This window comes from Convolutriloba macropyga, chromosome 8 (genome assembly GCF_964194025.1).
Source record: "Convolutriloba macropyga chromosome 8, txConMacr16.3, whole genome shotgun sequence".
NCBI lineage: Eukaryota > Metazoa > Xenacoelomorpha > Acoela > Convolutidae > Convolutriloba > Convolutriloba macropyga.
Genome location: NC_134475.1, coordinates 17,580,674 through 17,597,256, shown reverse-complemented (window position 1 = coordinate 17,597,256; position 16,583 = coordinate 17,580,674). Strand labels below are relative to the sequence as shown.

Genomic DNA, 16,583 nt, shown 5'->3' with positions numbered 1-16,583 from the left:
ATATGCATTTTTTTTACAAATATTGGTTTAAATTAGCGAAAGACTTCAAAATAATTAATTCCACAAAATTTTCTTAACCGGAGGTACAATTAGCCCGTATTGGAGTTACCGAAGATTTGTCAGCAGTTTCTAAGTCTGCACAACAACCAAACTGGACAAAAGGGTATAAAAATAGCCATATTTGATACCATTTTTCATTAAAAAATGAAATGATGAACTTAGCTGAAAAATAAGCCAAATCAGTTGTTGCAAAAACTCACCAACTCACCATTTTATCATCAAAGGTAAAACCAATGAGACTATCTTTAACAATGTCATCAAATTTTAAGCAAAAATTGATCAATAATTTTAGCAAAAATTACCAAAAATATGAACAAAACATCGGAATCTAGGCTAAAGTTCACAAAATTTTCAACCTCCGTAACTCCTAGGAAAAAGAGGTAATAAAAAATCTTTTTAATTTGAAATTCTACGTTTGAGAGGCTTTCTAATGATACCACTCACAACCCTACGCGATAAATATATCAATCGGCGAAAATTGACTGAACAAAAAAACAGTTGAGCATAAAGTTCATCTCCTCCACTAAAGTGGGTCGGAACAAAAATGTGATCTATAATTATTTTGTCCTTTTGCCATGCAAATGTAACTCAAATGCGTCGGATGGAAACAGAATAGATCCGAAGAATACATTCTTATGCTGCTAATAGAGATCAGCTGATATTACAAGCTTTATTAGACAGCAATCAAAGTTTTCAAAAATCGGCGAGCAATCTTTTAAAAGACACACTACTTGGAATTCAATTTTGAAAAACGGTGACAAAATGATCAACAACAAAATTTCTCGCTTCACTCAAGTTTCGTCCAATATACTGCATTAGGTTCAGCAAAGATCTTCGTTTCAAATTACTTTCAGAACCTAAAAAGGCCTTCCCGAGCAACAGATGAATCCTAAACAACTAAAGATCTTTATTCAGAACAAAAGTTTGATCATCTAAAATCAGCTAAAAAAACCCAAAGTCTATGGCACTCGTAGATTTTAGAAAAATTACCATACAATGCAACAAAAAAGTAAAATATATTCAATATAATTAATATGCATGATTAATTGAACGAGACAAAGCTAGAGTATTTCAACTATACATGCACATTTGAAGTGCAGTTGAGAGAGGTGAATTTGTCAGCAGAAGAGAACTTTCAATTAGAGCGAGACCGGAAAATCTTTTCATGATTTTGTACCCCCGTTATCCACTTTATCCTTTTACTGACCCCATAATATCTTCCAACGCTTGTCTGAAAATTGAATAAATTGTCTAACAAAATAGAGGAGATAAAAACAATGACGCAGAAAAAATTTAACTTGAAGCATTTTCATTGTGCAATTGCGTACGGCCCTCAGATCGACAGTAGCTTAAATTTCGTTCAAAAAAAGAAGACAATCAAAACCACTCAAGTTACCGCGTCAGTAAAAATCAGGAAACAAATACCGGCAAAAAACCTTCTCATGCTCAAGAAAAGCCAAGTTTAGCACTTTTCTGCAAATTAATTTACAATTTTTCAATCTGTTCTTCCTTTTTATTTTTTAGTACGAAGCAAACTATCAAATGTGCATGCTGATCTTAACATACAAAATTATTTGAGCTAAAAAATACGACAAAAAATGCTGCTTAACAAATGCACCATGCAAAAATTTCACAGGAATACAACTGCTTTTTGTCATATACACGACAAGGCAATATGTAGAATAATGAACGAAAATATGAAAAAAACAAAAGGACGTAAAAAATTTAGGTTCTCTGCGTCCTTTACAAACTCTTTTCCCCCAATTCGTCAAAAAAATTCAACAGTTAAAAATTGATAATTTCGTCGACCGTTTGATAAAATCATATATAGAGAAAATCTTATTTAAGATGTGAAGGCCCTCAGATAATTTCGTCTACCGTTTGATAAAAAGCATTTATAGAAAAAATGAGAAAATCTTATTTAACATGTCAAAACAGTTTCGGTGAATCGCGAACTTAGTCTAGTAAGCCGAAAGGCTCTATGAGCACTTAATGCACTCCAGGCGTTACCTGTTTATCTCATTTCTCAGGACGAAAAATCAAAAGGGTTCACTAAGCACTTGACAAAAAAGTAAAATAATATCTTAAACCATGTGTTCTCGGTGAAGTGGCATTGACTATTTTTCAGCATTTGAGTGAAGCCAATAAATTGATTTTCCGAATATATACTGAACGGTAAAATTAAGTTAGCACCCAAAACATTCAAATAACGAAAAATTCAAATTCTGAGACAATATTACATAAGTTTAAAATCAAACTTCGGAAACAATTTTTGCACCCTTGATTCTATGCACTAGTCCTCTCGCCTACCTCCGAAATTCAGATAAAACTCAACGTTTGACTATGAAACTTGTATTGAGTTCATCAACTTTACAAGTAAACGTTGCGTTTCATCTGAATGTCATAGGTAGGCGAGAGGAATAGTGTAGTGCATCAATGGTGCGAAAATTGTTTTCAAAAGCTGATTTTAAGTTAGAGTACTATTGCCTCAAAATTTTGCCGTTCAGTATACATCCGATAATTGCCTCATTTTTGAGCCACTTGAAAATATGACAGAGGGGTCATGAAAGACTTAAACCCATTTTTATACAACCTAACATGCGAGTTGTTTTTTGGTTTCGATATGGAGAATTAGTTTTTGCCAATCAATTGATCAGGGAAGCCGCATCTTTCAACAATCTATTTTGGCCCTCTGAATAGTATCCATTAGTCCAACTCCAGAAAACAGTTGATGCTCATTTTCAATACACTGAAAAGTTTCTTACACAGGTTTGAGTGACATTCGATTTGAATTAATGCTATTCCAACTTCGTGAATTTATAGCGCAATTCATGTAATTTTCGCCTCACAATTTCTCTGACACATTTTTATTATTATTGGAATCACTTTTATTCGAGCACAGCGCTTCCTTAATTTTGCGCGAAACAGCCGAAGAATTTAGTTAATTTCCAACAATACGATTTTCGTTGAAGCATGAAAAAGTAGTAACCGGTTTTATAAAGTGTTTTATAAAGTTCTTTCTCCAAAAAGACAAATAGGCAAACAAAATGTTTTAATTTTTGTCCGGTGGTTTCTGTTAATTAAAAATTTATGGATCAAATTCATTATGCATCGTTATCAAGCTTCAAACATGCTACAAAATGTCACGTTTTTCCTTCATGTTTCATTTTCCAACTATTAAAAGGCAAACTTTCCACAACTGAAATTACAGTAAAAACAGGCCAAAAAGACCACAGAAAAATTAATTAGAGCTTACTGCATTATAAAGTTAAACGCGAAGCAAATTTATTGAATATTAGAAAAAATTCTTCATCGACCTGCCAATGAGAGCATTTCTCGATCTGAACAAACAAAAATAGTCGAGATTGAAATATTTCTAAAATACTAAGGCAGTAATGACCGCAGTGAATTTAGCCCTAAGCACGACGATGAAGGGGACTAAATTGAAAGAGCAGATTTAAAAATAAAGTCGGCATTTATACAACCATTACCCCAAGCAAGCTTAATCGAATTTAAAAAACTGGCCACACCTACCTTTTATTCTCTTCTTGTCTAGACATTTCATGGCGTACATCTTTCCAGTGTCTGCTTTCCTAGCCCCGTAAACCTCCCCAAAACCACCCCTTCCAATAATTCTGTGGACTGAAAAGTCGCTCATTGAAAGCTGGATGTTTAACTCGACGTTTTTCCATTGTAGAAATCGAGTAAACTGTTCACTTTTGAGGAAAGGGCCGTAAGCTTCTGTTTCGAGGGATTTTTTGATTTCTTCAATATAAACGTTAAATAGCTCCGTAGAGGGGACCTGGTTTTTGCTCAGCTCTTCTTTGATGTGGTTCAGGGCCTCTTCTGAGTAGGCATACGTCACACAAATTAACTCTGTCATAATATGCTTATCGTACATCTTACGAGTAATCTTTTCACGCTCTTCATCACAATGCGTGCTCTGATAATTCAAAATATCTTCATAAAACTCAATTCTCTGCAGCGATAATTCTAAGTTTTTACTACAAAAGTCTTTCATGAGAAGGAAACCTATTTTCTGGTTGAATATCTTCTCAAATGTTATTTCGTTGCGCTGAGTGAGGTATTTATGCATTACGCATCTAATCTGAGGATCCGGTAGGATAATTTTTTTGCTGGCTCGAGCTGCTGGAGTGCTCTTGGATTTCTCCATAGCCATCAGATAGCTCACATCTGCTAATACTGCTTCTAAATCAGCCATTTTTACTGCTGCTGCCGGTAGTTATAACAGTTATAACTGTAACTAGTACAAATAATAAACTAAATTAAGGTAAAACTAAGGACGCAGCACACTTTTGGTGCAAAGTTTACTGAGAATTGCGAAATTGAGTGTGTACACGGCAGATTGACCTCTAAGTTGTCGCAAAATGTCACCGATATTGCTAATAATAAACAAGCTAATGATCAAATGACAAGATAAATCTACAAGTTTACAAAGATAAGATCACAGTTATCGACTAACGATTCATAAAATACAAAGAATAGACTCAGATTGAAGCTATTTGAAACAAATCAGATTGCTACAGTACAAAATAATGACAATTAAGAGGAGGTTACTTGTAAAAGATGTAAATAGACAAACAGATAGAAGACTGTGTCACAATTGATCACTTGGACGGCGTGAAGGAGTTTGTTGAATGACCGGTCAAGCTAATGGTAAGCACATTGCGCTCACAACAAGGAAGCTAATAAACACTAGTACTGCTGATGGTTATCATGATTAAGTGATTGGATGGGCAAAAGCGTCCGTATAAAGCTACCAGTTTCCAACTTTCACTGAGTCCGGTCATATCAATATTAATAGTCGGTTATCGATATTTTTCGATGTCTTCCAATTTCGACTTTCGGTTATCGATGTCTTCAACCATCGCATCCATTCCCCTGAAACATACAAAAATTAAGAGTGAACAACCATTGTAAACAAGAAGGCTCGCATGACTCTGTGCGTGGTACAGAGTTGTCCCACATTCGTATTTGACAGCATAAAAGGCGGGCTATTGAAACTATGTTTACATTTTTAAATCAACGAGCTGCAAAAAGCTTGCACAATTTTCAAAGAATCAAAGTGATCATTTTTTTAAAAAATATGTTGACAATTACGCCTAATGTTGCCAATACTTTACACTGCGAGGGTTAAAAGTCTAGAATTACTACTATAATGCAATACTATTATAAAGTTTCAAAAAAAAAATTGTCGTTGATAGATAGCATTGACTGCGCTCAATCACTTGATCACAACAGAAATTGTTTTCCACTTTTCACTCACTCTGAATACCCGAATAGTGCCTATCAAAATACATTTGATGGTTGAAGCATGCATAAAAATGCTCCAACAACTAAAAACATCCAGAATCCTCCAATTCACGGAATCAAACATTATTTTTGGATGGCCCGTAAAAAATTGCTCTATTTCATCAGAAGACTATCAATACGAATATAATTATTTTGGCCAAAATCTTTCAAGAAGCCTTTGAAGCTCAGCAATTTCGAAAAGAGTTCCAAAGAAAAATAAAAAATTGTGGTTAAAAAATTGTGGTTGGCAGTGTCTTTCGTTCACAAACGTCAAGACAAGCAGCTGTACAAACATAAAAGTTTTTAGCCAATTAAATTCTTTGGCACAATGTTGATTAACAAATAAGAAACTTTTAAAAAAGGCGCTTTACACCGTAAGGCGTTATCAGCAAAGCACTTGAATTGAAAAGAGATTAAGCATTATTGCATCTTTCTAATGAAAAAAATTTTGGTGATACTATTTTAAATTTCGTTACTCGCCAACGGTTGTAAAGAGACGACTAAAACGTCACCTTTCCTCTTTTTATGAAGAGTGTATTTCAATTAAATCACACTTCTTCAAAAGCGGTTAAAAATTTTAGAAACTTTAGTGTTTTAATTTTCAGAAAATTTCAGTGTTTAACCCAAAAATTTTGCGAGAACTGAAGTTTAATTTGTGTTAAACAAAACCCAGGAAAATTAAAATGCGAGAACATGTTTAAGAGATACAATGGGATACGGTCTTTCTTAGTACTTACTGACAATTGGTGAAAAAAGAAATTTGAGTCAAATAATTTTAAAGCAAAGCCCTTTATCCCTATCGCACTATTAATAGAAGCACTTAGTATTCAACAGCTAAAAAACTAAGTCAAGACATCGCATAGAAGATCTACTTTAAAGATTGCGGTAAAAATTAATTTTCATACAAAATTTGCTCAGGAAAAAATTTTCATACTCGAGTTTAGATAAGCTGTTCGCCATTAGATTCCAAAAAATTTATAATAAACCTTGTCACAGTTGAGATGCATATGTCAGTGTATCTGTCATGAAACTGAACGTGTAAGAAGAGAGCGGATGAATGTTCTTCAAAGCAATATTTTTAAAAGAAAAGTTAAGTTTTCAAGGATCAACTAGAACAACTTATGCGGGCTTGATAACTGCACTAGGAAAATAGACGACTACAAAACTACTGCTGAAAAGAATCAGCCTGAATTTTAAAAAATCTATTTGCATACAACTGATAAAAACAGTGTTGCTGTTAAATTCCAAAAATCTCTTATCCCTACCAGAAGTTCAGCTGCAATTTTGCAGATGCAATTTTGCAGATGACAATATAAATTGAAAGTATTTTTCTTTAATTTAATTTCGCTGCTCGTTTTTTGCTAAATTATATTAAAATTAGTTATGATAGCCAGACCGATTCGACTGTCGGAAATGATCACAAAAATGATACACATTTTCGATAATTGAAAACCAATTCGGAAAATTTATTCAAAATAATCCTAATCAAAATAATCAAGATAATATTTTGTCCATTTTGTTTCAAGAAATATCCTTTGGAGCAACGCCAAAGTTCTAAAACATCTATATGAAGACTTTTTTGCTCTTTCAGTATCTAGCAGATTTATTGGGGCTCAGAAGTGGAAAAGATTCCAGCCATTCTATCTCAATTTTAGAAACTTTGCATCTGTTTTGACACTTTTGGACATCACCTTTGATCCTCTTAAAATATTGCGTTTGTTTACAATCTTATTCAATTGCGGAAAACGTAAGACTTGAAAAAAACACAAAAAGTTTCCAAAAAATTAAACGTCCTTTTAGTCAAACCTAAGAATTTTTTCTCAGAACAAAAGTCAAGTTAATTTACGACAAGCTACACGTATTATTTATTTGATTCTCATATTTCATGGAGGCAAAACAATTGCAAGACAATTTCAAAAAATCTTATCTTTAATATTAGGATATCTCTGTGACACAAGCAAGTGGCATATTCAACTGAGCGTTGTAACGACACCCTGAAACGTTTAATGTGCGAGACATTCGCCGTTCTGTTGTTTCACAGGTTGTCGTAAACACAAAACATAATTTCGAAGGCTTTCTGCATTACTTCAGTTGTTCCTAGCTATGCGCTAGTTATGAAAAACTTCGAAAAGGATACAAAAGGACAATGAAGATGAAAATGACTTTTCGCTCTCTGGAGCTTGAATTTTGCTTGGAGAATAAAAATCAGTAGTTCCATTTGCCATATTTTGTGCTGCGAACATAATGGTTTCTGAATATACTGATATTATTTTCCAAATTTTCTGTTTACAAGCAAGCTAAAGAAACTTTGTGTAGCTACATCTGCATAAAACATGCAAGAAACTCTCAAAAATACCTAATTAAAATGGTAACAATTTCTACGATATTTCAACACTATGAACGAGCGCAGTTGCCCCCATAGCAAAGAGGTCACTGCAAAAAATTCTTATAAGGCAAGCTGCCTTCTAATAATTTTGATTGCTTATATGTGCTTGCTTTATTCAATTTTCGCTTATTTAACTGCACACAGATTGTGATAGTTTTTCACACCAAAACAAACACCGGATTGCGGAATAGCTGCGAAATAGACTTTAATGCCGTAAACTACTGGTAGAAAAAGATAAAGAAATGAGTTGAAAAATATATCTTCACATCCTAAGAAAACTATATCTTTAAGTTTCAAGAGTAAAATAAAGCTTTTAAAGTGTAATTATCATTTTGTTGAGTGAATAAGTCACACCTGATCAAAATCTAGTCACGACAGGTGGGGCATTTAACTCAGAGGCAGTGTGTCCTAGAGAAACGTTATCTTTTTGGGTGTTAAAGCTTTCAACAAGGGACATTTGAACAATGGTGATCCCCCGGATAACGGTCAGAGTCCTTACCAGGCCTTTGAAAGCCAATTTAAATAAAATAACCCAAAAGCATGAAATCAAGCGTGAAAAATGCACGGAAAAATTAAAGCAAAAGTATGTACTAGAACAAACAAATGTAAAACGCAAATTGACCTTCGAACGAAACAAAACACTCAAAGAGCACAATATAGCTACGCCCAGCTTACAACTTCAGAGCTATACCGAAGGTCTGCAAAAATCACAAAACACTAATCTAAAGTTTTCAAAGTTATGAAACTGAATCTACAGTTTCAATGTTAAATATGTAGACCGTTTGACCGTTTATTTTTGATGGATTTTATAATAAAAACATCAAAAATGTTAATTAAAAACGTTATTTTATAGCTATTGCTTTCTAACAGAAACTTCTGAAAAAATTAGGAACACAAAGCAGTTGCAACTTGCTTGCTTTATAAATTTTACTTTCTCATCGATTCGACAGATCCTTCGTTTCTGTTATACCCGTTTTGTCTACATCAAACGCACATTACTGGGCCTGTTTTTAGTGATATATTTTAATAGTAATGGAGTCGCAATTCCTATTAGGATATGAAAACTACAGTTAATAAGATAACACGCGTTATCATAGTCTAAAGGAAAAACAGGTTCCAACCAACGAATGTTAAGCTAGGGCCAAAACTCCACAAAAACAGCAGCATTAAAGAATTCTGCAATTGACGGGCTTTCCGATGCTACCACTCTCAACTTAATACGAAAATATCGAAAAATCAAAAATGAGCGAAAAAACTACTCAGAACATAGTTCCACTGAAACTTAATCGAAACGTATATAGCATTCAAGTTTGATCAATTAGTAAAACTAGTAACCCCGTGAAGGTCAGACATGTCAATGCTTCAAAAAATTTAGCGTTCAATGTTGCTAATCACCATCTCAACCACAAGGTATGATAGAAAGTATTTCACAAAAAATTTGGTACATGAATTAATGGCTACCAAAGCTTGATCTAAATTATTGCATCTCTTGACAGGCTACTCAATACAATGTCCCAACAAAAACTCTTTAAAACAGCTGTTGTAAAAACGGATCCAACAGTTCCTAGAACAATTTTGCTTTTATGGCGCAAGCTGAGAAAACATTACTTATGACAAGAGTAAAGTTGATTATAATATTGTCTCAAAACTAAGGTACACAATGAATGTAATACGTAAATGGCGAAGTAATAGAACAACTTATCATTAAATTTCTCCAAAGTGGGGAATTCGCAAAATCGAATTGACGAGGATTTAAATGGGGATACATCGCTCCTCGAAAAGCTAAATCTTGGTGCCAAAAATTTGGCGCAGTATTCACACAAGGTATTCAACACGTAATCAATTTAATAGAGAGAGCTATCTTAAACATCGGGGGGAAGTTGGTCAAGTTCATCAAACTAGGCGTCCTGAAAAAGAAGTCAGGGGGGGGGGTGTCAACAGCGGGGGTCTCGTCAACCACTAAGAACCGCCCGTCACAACATAAGTATAAATCTCCAAAACAGTTTGAGCTGAATGGCTCTAAGAGCAGAATACCCGCTAGGCGCTACCTGTTCATCCCGTTTTAAGGACGAAAAGTCAAAAGCGTCAGACAAAAAATCAGTCAAGCGAAAAATCGCATAAAACCGACAGGATTAATATAATTGCTACAAAGTTCGTTTGAGAGCAATTAAAAACGACAAAACAAATCCCTCATCCCAATATTTTCAAATTCTAGACCCAAAAGGAAGAGACTGCGCAGAATAAAAATAGATGACTGCGCGAGACTGTAGCACAGAATGTCCCAACATACGTCTCAAGTTTGTAAAAGACTTTTTGTACTCACTGAGGAGATCTAATGACTAGAACGATTTTTATTTTGCAAAAAAAAAGAATATTCCCGTTAATTTAAAGCTCAAATTTTTTGCGCATCCAAAAAAAATATTTAGAGAGAGGCTTCAATCAGACAGCTTAGGCCGACTCCAAAAAAGATAAGTCAAAGGAATATTTATCGAAAGAACGCAAAACAACATATCCGACTCTTGGTCCAACTTCTCACAAATGACAGGCGGTGGTCAATTGCACCTACCCGGGTGATAATATCACTAAGGAGTATGGAGTAAAATAAGAGTTACATGAATAAGAGGTCACTACTTCAAATATTGGTATTAGAACAGATTTTAGACCACTTCTAAGATATAAAGTTTCATTAAAAACTCAAATTATCAAATTAAGAACTCAAATTACCAGGTTTAATTGAGAATGAGAGCAATTCAGATTACGCAAAAATCAAGAAACCAAGCGTGAAAATTTGAAAGCAACCGGTCAGGTTCAGTTTCTAATAATGTTCAATGGACCAACAGATATTGCCTCGTTTAATTGAAAAAAATTCAGTATCTAACGACCCGATATAGAAAATACACACGGCAAACTTTGATAACAAAGCTTCCAGAAAGCATCTGCTAGAGCTTCATAAATTTCGTTTAACTTGTATTGTTTTTAACTATGTCCCTCAAATAACCTTCACCTCACCTTACATCTACCAAACGTAAACCAAAAGTCATTTCGAGAGTAGGATACGCCAAGTGTGACCAAAAAATTTCAAGCGAATATCCAGAAGATGTTATGCACACAACTAAATAATGAGAAATAGGTGATTTGAAGTGAAAGTTGACTTGTTGACGCAATGAAACACAGCCTGAAACTCAAATCGAATCCATTCAAAATCAAAATTTGACTTGAACCAAAGTCAACTACTTACTATACTGAACAAGCCTATCTTGAAAGTTCTATACGAGTTCAGACCCCTAAACAGTTAAGTGTGATGTTTGTGTTTTCGTTCAAAAATAACCTAGCCCAGGATAGACAAAACAGAAACTTAGACACCAAGAGGACGAGGAGAACGGAACGATAATAACAAAAAACCTTACAAAAACTTTATTAGTTTTTATGAAGTAATCTATAAGTTGCCTCGTCCCAAAAATTGTTCTCCAGAGATCTTGTGTCACCGTACCCGTTTGATCAATGACAACGCCACATGCAAAAAAAACAACACAATCACGCTTGCGAGCTTTTGAAAATTCACATCATACGGTGAGTTTTCTCAGCAACAGTACAGTTTGCACAATTTTGACTGGATAACTTTATGTTAACAAATTACACTTCATTTAACCTTTGAGCTTTATCAGTTTATACCATTTCTTTCCATGAAATACTAAAATGGTCAGATAAAATATTTTGACAAAAAATGCATCAAAAAGGACAGCGGGACAAGTAATTCCAAATTTGTGTTTACAGTAAGTAATCAGCCAGACAAACAGAGGATTGAAAAAAAAACACCAGAACCGAAAAACTTAAGGGCTATAATTTGTTTTATTTGAGAGCAATAAATAACAATTTATTGCTGTAGTTGCCCCAGTAATATCGCAGAGAAAATAAACAGGTGAAGCAATCGCAGACCATAAAAATGCCATTTTACTGGCTACTGCATAAAGTCACGCAATATTTTTGCGCTAATAAACTGATGAGTAAAAATTGTTACATAAAACGTATAAATCCGTAACTATCCCGCAAACTTCATTGTAAACCGAATCCATAAACGCACTAAAACTGCTTCATAAATTATTTATGAAATTGGTAAAATGTACCAAGAACAGCACTAAGTAATTTCATAGCACTCGGGGAAAAAATGCGTGGAAATGAATCATCGATCAATCAATCCCACGCATATGAAGCGCATCCGCTCTCAATTCGACGAAATAGCAAAGCGTCGATGGAATGAAATACGTAAAGATGATAGATAGATGGATACGTAAACAGACGACAAACCTTGTCATAAATGATTCTACACAGACAACTAGCCTGAGAGTGTCAATAAATTGAATACATTGATATTAGCGACGCTAGATAAATAAACAGATGATGTTTCGCAACAAACTGTTCCTTCAAACTAACAATGAGTTTAGTTGGTATATTAGGATGATAAAGCGTGAACGAGTAAAAATTTGGTTGCTGGTGCAAAATAAATTGTTGCTTCAACAGGATGTCAATATACTGACGTTATAATTGAGAAACAAAATAATTCTTTTGATTGTTTAAAAAATAAGCGTTTAATTTGGCAACTAATTTAGATAATTTAGAAAGGTATAACAGTCTTCTAGGGGCAATTAAGTCAGCATCAATAGTTTATTCTGGGATAAAGTGGGAATTAATACAAAGCGTTTAATTATGCCAACCGATTTTGCTTCATATAAATTGTCATTTACAACAATGAGAACGCCTCAGTTGGGAAAAGCGATATTTGAAGAGGAAAATGTGCGTAGTTTCAGTTCAAGATAATTCAACCGTCCCATTTTGATGCGTTTTTTCCCACTTTCACATGAAGGAGATACAATGCACACACGGCACGGCATACGAGCGATATAAAGTAACAATAGTCGAAGTAGTACTAGTAATGGTAGTACTAGAATATACTTGATAGATAGATAGATAGATATAGATGGTAGTGGTACGTAGTATAGAAGTAACGGTAGAATTGTGCGCTAGATATGCACATAGCCTTTTATTAATAATATATGGGGAGCGCGCAACTCTTTTTCTCTATCTTTTTCCTCTTTTTTCCTTCTTTCTATCTACTGTTTTTCCACAAGGAAGGAGGGGGAGGTTATTCGCAAACGCGCTTTATACTTTACTGTACTAAATTTGATGCATTTAAAATTAAGAGTACCCCAGAAATATTGGAACAGCAAGAAGAGAAAAAAATAGACTACTACTAGTAGTAGTAGTGAGAGTAGTGGTACCACAACCACAACTAATACCTCTACTTCTTCTGTTGTTTCTGCTGCTGCTGTTCTAGTGTACGGATGCGAGGTAGGGTTTGCGGGGGTACGCAGTTAGAGTGATAGGTAGAAAGGGGGGCTTTGAAAGCGGGCGGAAGTATTGCAGTATGTGTATGTAAGCGCTCTAGGGAACAGTATCGAGTAATACAAAGCCGGCCACGGGCCACCAAAATTTAAAAGCAATGTGGGCTTAAATGGGCAAAAGATAGCAGCGAAAGGTGAGCGGGTTTGAAAAATATTTCAAAAAACCAGGGAAAAATTGGGTATTGGGGAAGGAAATGGAATATAAGGAAGCATACTTATTTTACCCCCTCGTCATTCTTACATTTTATACTCTAAGCCCACGCATTCACTCATGTTTTAGGCACACATACGTATATTCAGTAGAGACTTACACGCACACGCACGCACACACAACATTGCCAACTAGTTCAATCATTTGGCTATTCCCTGTAAAAAGAAACAATCCCTACGACCGACTAGTTACTCTAATTTTGGGCTAAAAGGACAAGCCACGGAATTGCTGTGAACTAACAGGAACAAAGGCAACAAAGCCGTGAACACCTTAATTAGATCACCATTTCTCTAAATATTTCACAAATAATCTTTCATTTACAGAAAAACATGAGACCACGCGTTCTAAAAAGTGGTGAAAGCAACGTAGGTATTTTTCAAATTTAATTGAATATAAATAACTTTAACCAGATAAAACTCGGGAACCCGCAAAATCAGCAATTAGCCCGTCCCAGTAACTCAACACAGACGAACAATCTTAGACACTTAGCTGGGGTTAGTATCTTGTAAGAGCAGTGCATATATAGATACACACAGCTACATACTTCGCCAATTCGTTTACAGGTGAACAAATATTTCCTCTATTATTTCCCTTATCAAGTTGCCACTACTTAGCAGCACGAATTACTTTTCAGACTATTCTCACACATCGCAAGCATAACGCTAAATTAGCCGATAAATTGACCACAAAACGGGCTCGTAAATTATCAATTTCTAGCTGTGTCTCCTTTCATCATCTACAAAGCCGCGTTTTTCTAGTCGGTTAGCTGAGCACGATAATGGTTCAATACTTATTTGATCACACCGCGCACATTTTTGTCAGGGGGAACAAAGGTAGCAATTATTTACAATGGGCTGCCGCGAACTCGCTTTCTGCTGCGTTGTTTTTTAGGTGACCGCGCATATTAACAACAAAATGCTGCTAGCTAGATGGCTGGGAATCAAAAATGAGGAAAAACAGCAGCACAGCAGTGGTTGTAAAGCACGGCTGCCTCCCATACCTCCACAAACCGGCAGCATTGCACCGCCGGGAACAATGTATATAGGGAAAGCAAAATATTAATATGGGAATTTTTTTGAAAGAATGAGGGAAAATTTCAATTTAAACCTGCAGTAAAAACATCAGAGGCCGCATTTTGAAGTGATAAGACGCCAAAATCAGAGAGCATTAAAGGCAGAAAGCATGTTTAAATTTACTAGTTTCCTTTTTATTGTACGCTACAGATTAAAAAGACAGCAAAGACATTTTCAAACAGAGCTGCTGCTCTGATCAGAACCAATATTCGTTAATACCTCAAGGCATTCAACTCAACAACGCAACAAAATACACATATGCAGAAATATACACTTACTTCTTGCATACACAAAAAAACGAGGTCAGTGTGACCTCAATCATGCACGCCATCATATTTCCCGTCTTCAAGAAAAAGAATGTCTATAAAGATTAGAATTCGAATTTCTAAACAAAGTTTTTTTACGTGAGCTCGTTAAAAAAACTTGATCAAAAACCCGAAGTTTTAATGGAAGTTCGAATAATTCGAAGAGAACGACGGAGCACAAAACGGAAAAGTCAGAATTATACTAATGGAAAAAACTACTTTTATTAGGATACATGTAGGACATAGTTGGATTTTGAATTTCTTCAATTTCTGCTTTTTCCTTTTCTCATATATTCGTTCATTGCGTTAATATAAATGCTGAGGATCAAGCTCAGAGTCTTGTGCTCAAATGGAACTTGCAATCCATACAAGAAACTTATTGCCAAATGAAAAGCGAAGGTTCCACAACCGAGGTGCAGCTATCACCCCATCTCATTTTACCTAATATAACTACCAGTATTCCTACATGCCATATCTTCAAGTAACCAAGTAACAGTAAAGGACCCTTTTTCCACCATCTTCTTTAACCTAAAAAATAGTAGACTTAACAAAATGTGAAGACGTGACTTGTTCCAGCCCTCGAATTGATTTGGGGGTAATGAACTTTAAGCTACCCTGACTTTTATCAAGTCAATTCTGGCCGATCGATATCATTTCCAGACAACAAAAGGGCAAAATGGAAAACAAATTAATCAATTAATGCAGATCTTCAAATTTTTTTTCTCCTTTCTTTATCCCTTCACGCCTCCCGATATCTTCAAAACGCTTAAATTTTTAATTTAGTCTGCAAGTACTTTTGCACTTTTCTAGACAGTCATGTTTGGATATTTTTTGGTTCTCAAAATTTGAATTGAGATTTTACTTTATTATATCAATGTTTTGATATAATATCACTATACATCTTTTCGTACCCTGCGGTTTTGGAACCAAAAGAACCAAAATACACCTTCATTGAAAGATGAACAACTTTCACAATCGCTTCTAGAAACTAAAAAGCATCCGATTAATCTTTCTACTTCAAACGAGAACACCAACTATTTTCATAAAACGATATTTATTTAAAGTTTGAATTTTTCATTATATTAGAATTACAATTTGCTTCCGTTTCAAGATAAGTAAGAGTAAATTATAATGGCTATTAGCTGATCCTCGTCCATTGGAAACACAATAGACCAGCAGCCACAACACATTAAAAGAGACACACTTTTTTTAAAAATCTAGTTCCAGTAAAAACATTTATTTTCATCCATGAGAAACTTAACACGAAAAAAATCATTACCTTTGAATCAGAGGAAAAGAGGAGGAGACAAGGTAATGTCAAGTGGCTTCATTCCAATATAATTCATAAGTACCACAAAATTAGTATTTCTTTATTATTCTAAGTGCAAAAAATGAAGAAAGTGATTCAACGCTCAGCCTTTCATTCAGTTTTCTAGCTCCCAACGATTTTACATGGCACCTAGGAGTGACAGTTAACATCTGCAACTGGTGGTCAAAAAAGTTGGTATTTTTCAATTAAAAAGTTGCACAATTTTATATGTTATATTTTCGTTAAACTTGATCTCGAGTGAACTTCTAACAAGTATTACGAAGGCCTTTTAAAAAAGCAGCGTTGACCGTAGTAACCAAAATATTACTCTGAATAATACCATAATCTCAGTTGTGAAGTCAATTCTTAAAGAAAACGACTGATTTAACGTTTCCCAATAGACTGCTTTGAAGTGAGGTTTTGCCTAAACAAGTTTTTTTGCGCATAATTGACTGATCCTGCTCTTTTAAGAGAATTGAAAACATAATCAGCGTCCCTGGTTAGCGGTATAAAAGAATCTCATTTCC

The 16,583-nt window shown here is 34.8% G+C and overlaps 2 protein-coding genes across 2 annotated transcripts in view; one reads left to right on the top strand and one right to left on the bottom strand.

Moving 5' to 3' along the window:
- The window catches only part of LOC142344530 (G protein-coupled receptor kinase 3-like), a 74,774-nt gene extending 61,891 nt beyond the window's left edge, over positions 1 to 12,883 (bottom strand). The window contains exons 1-2 of the mRNA XM_075396275.1: positions 12,065 to 12,883; positions 3,595 to 4,962 (exon numbers count right to left, since the gene is read on the bottom strand). Coding sequence (XP_075252390.1) covers positions 3,595 to 4,282 — 688 coding nt within the window. The 5' untranslated portion in view covers positions 4,283 to 4,962; positions 12,065 to 12,883. The remainder of the gene's footprint in view (positions 1 to 3,594; positions 4,963 to 12,064) is intronic.
- LOC142344531 (ras-related protein Rab-11B-like) overlaps positions 1 to 16,583 on the top strand; it is a 450,398-nt gene that overhangs the window by 102 nt on the left and 433,713 nt on the right. The gene's annotated exons all lie outside the window — the stretch shown is intronic.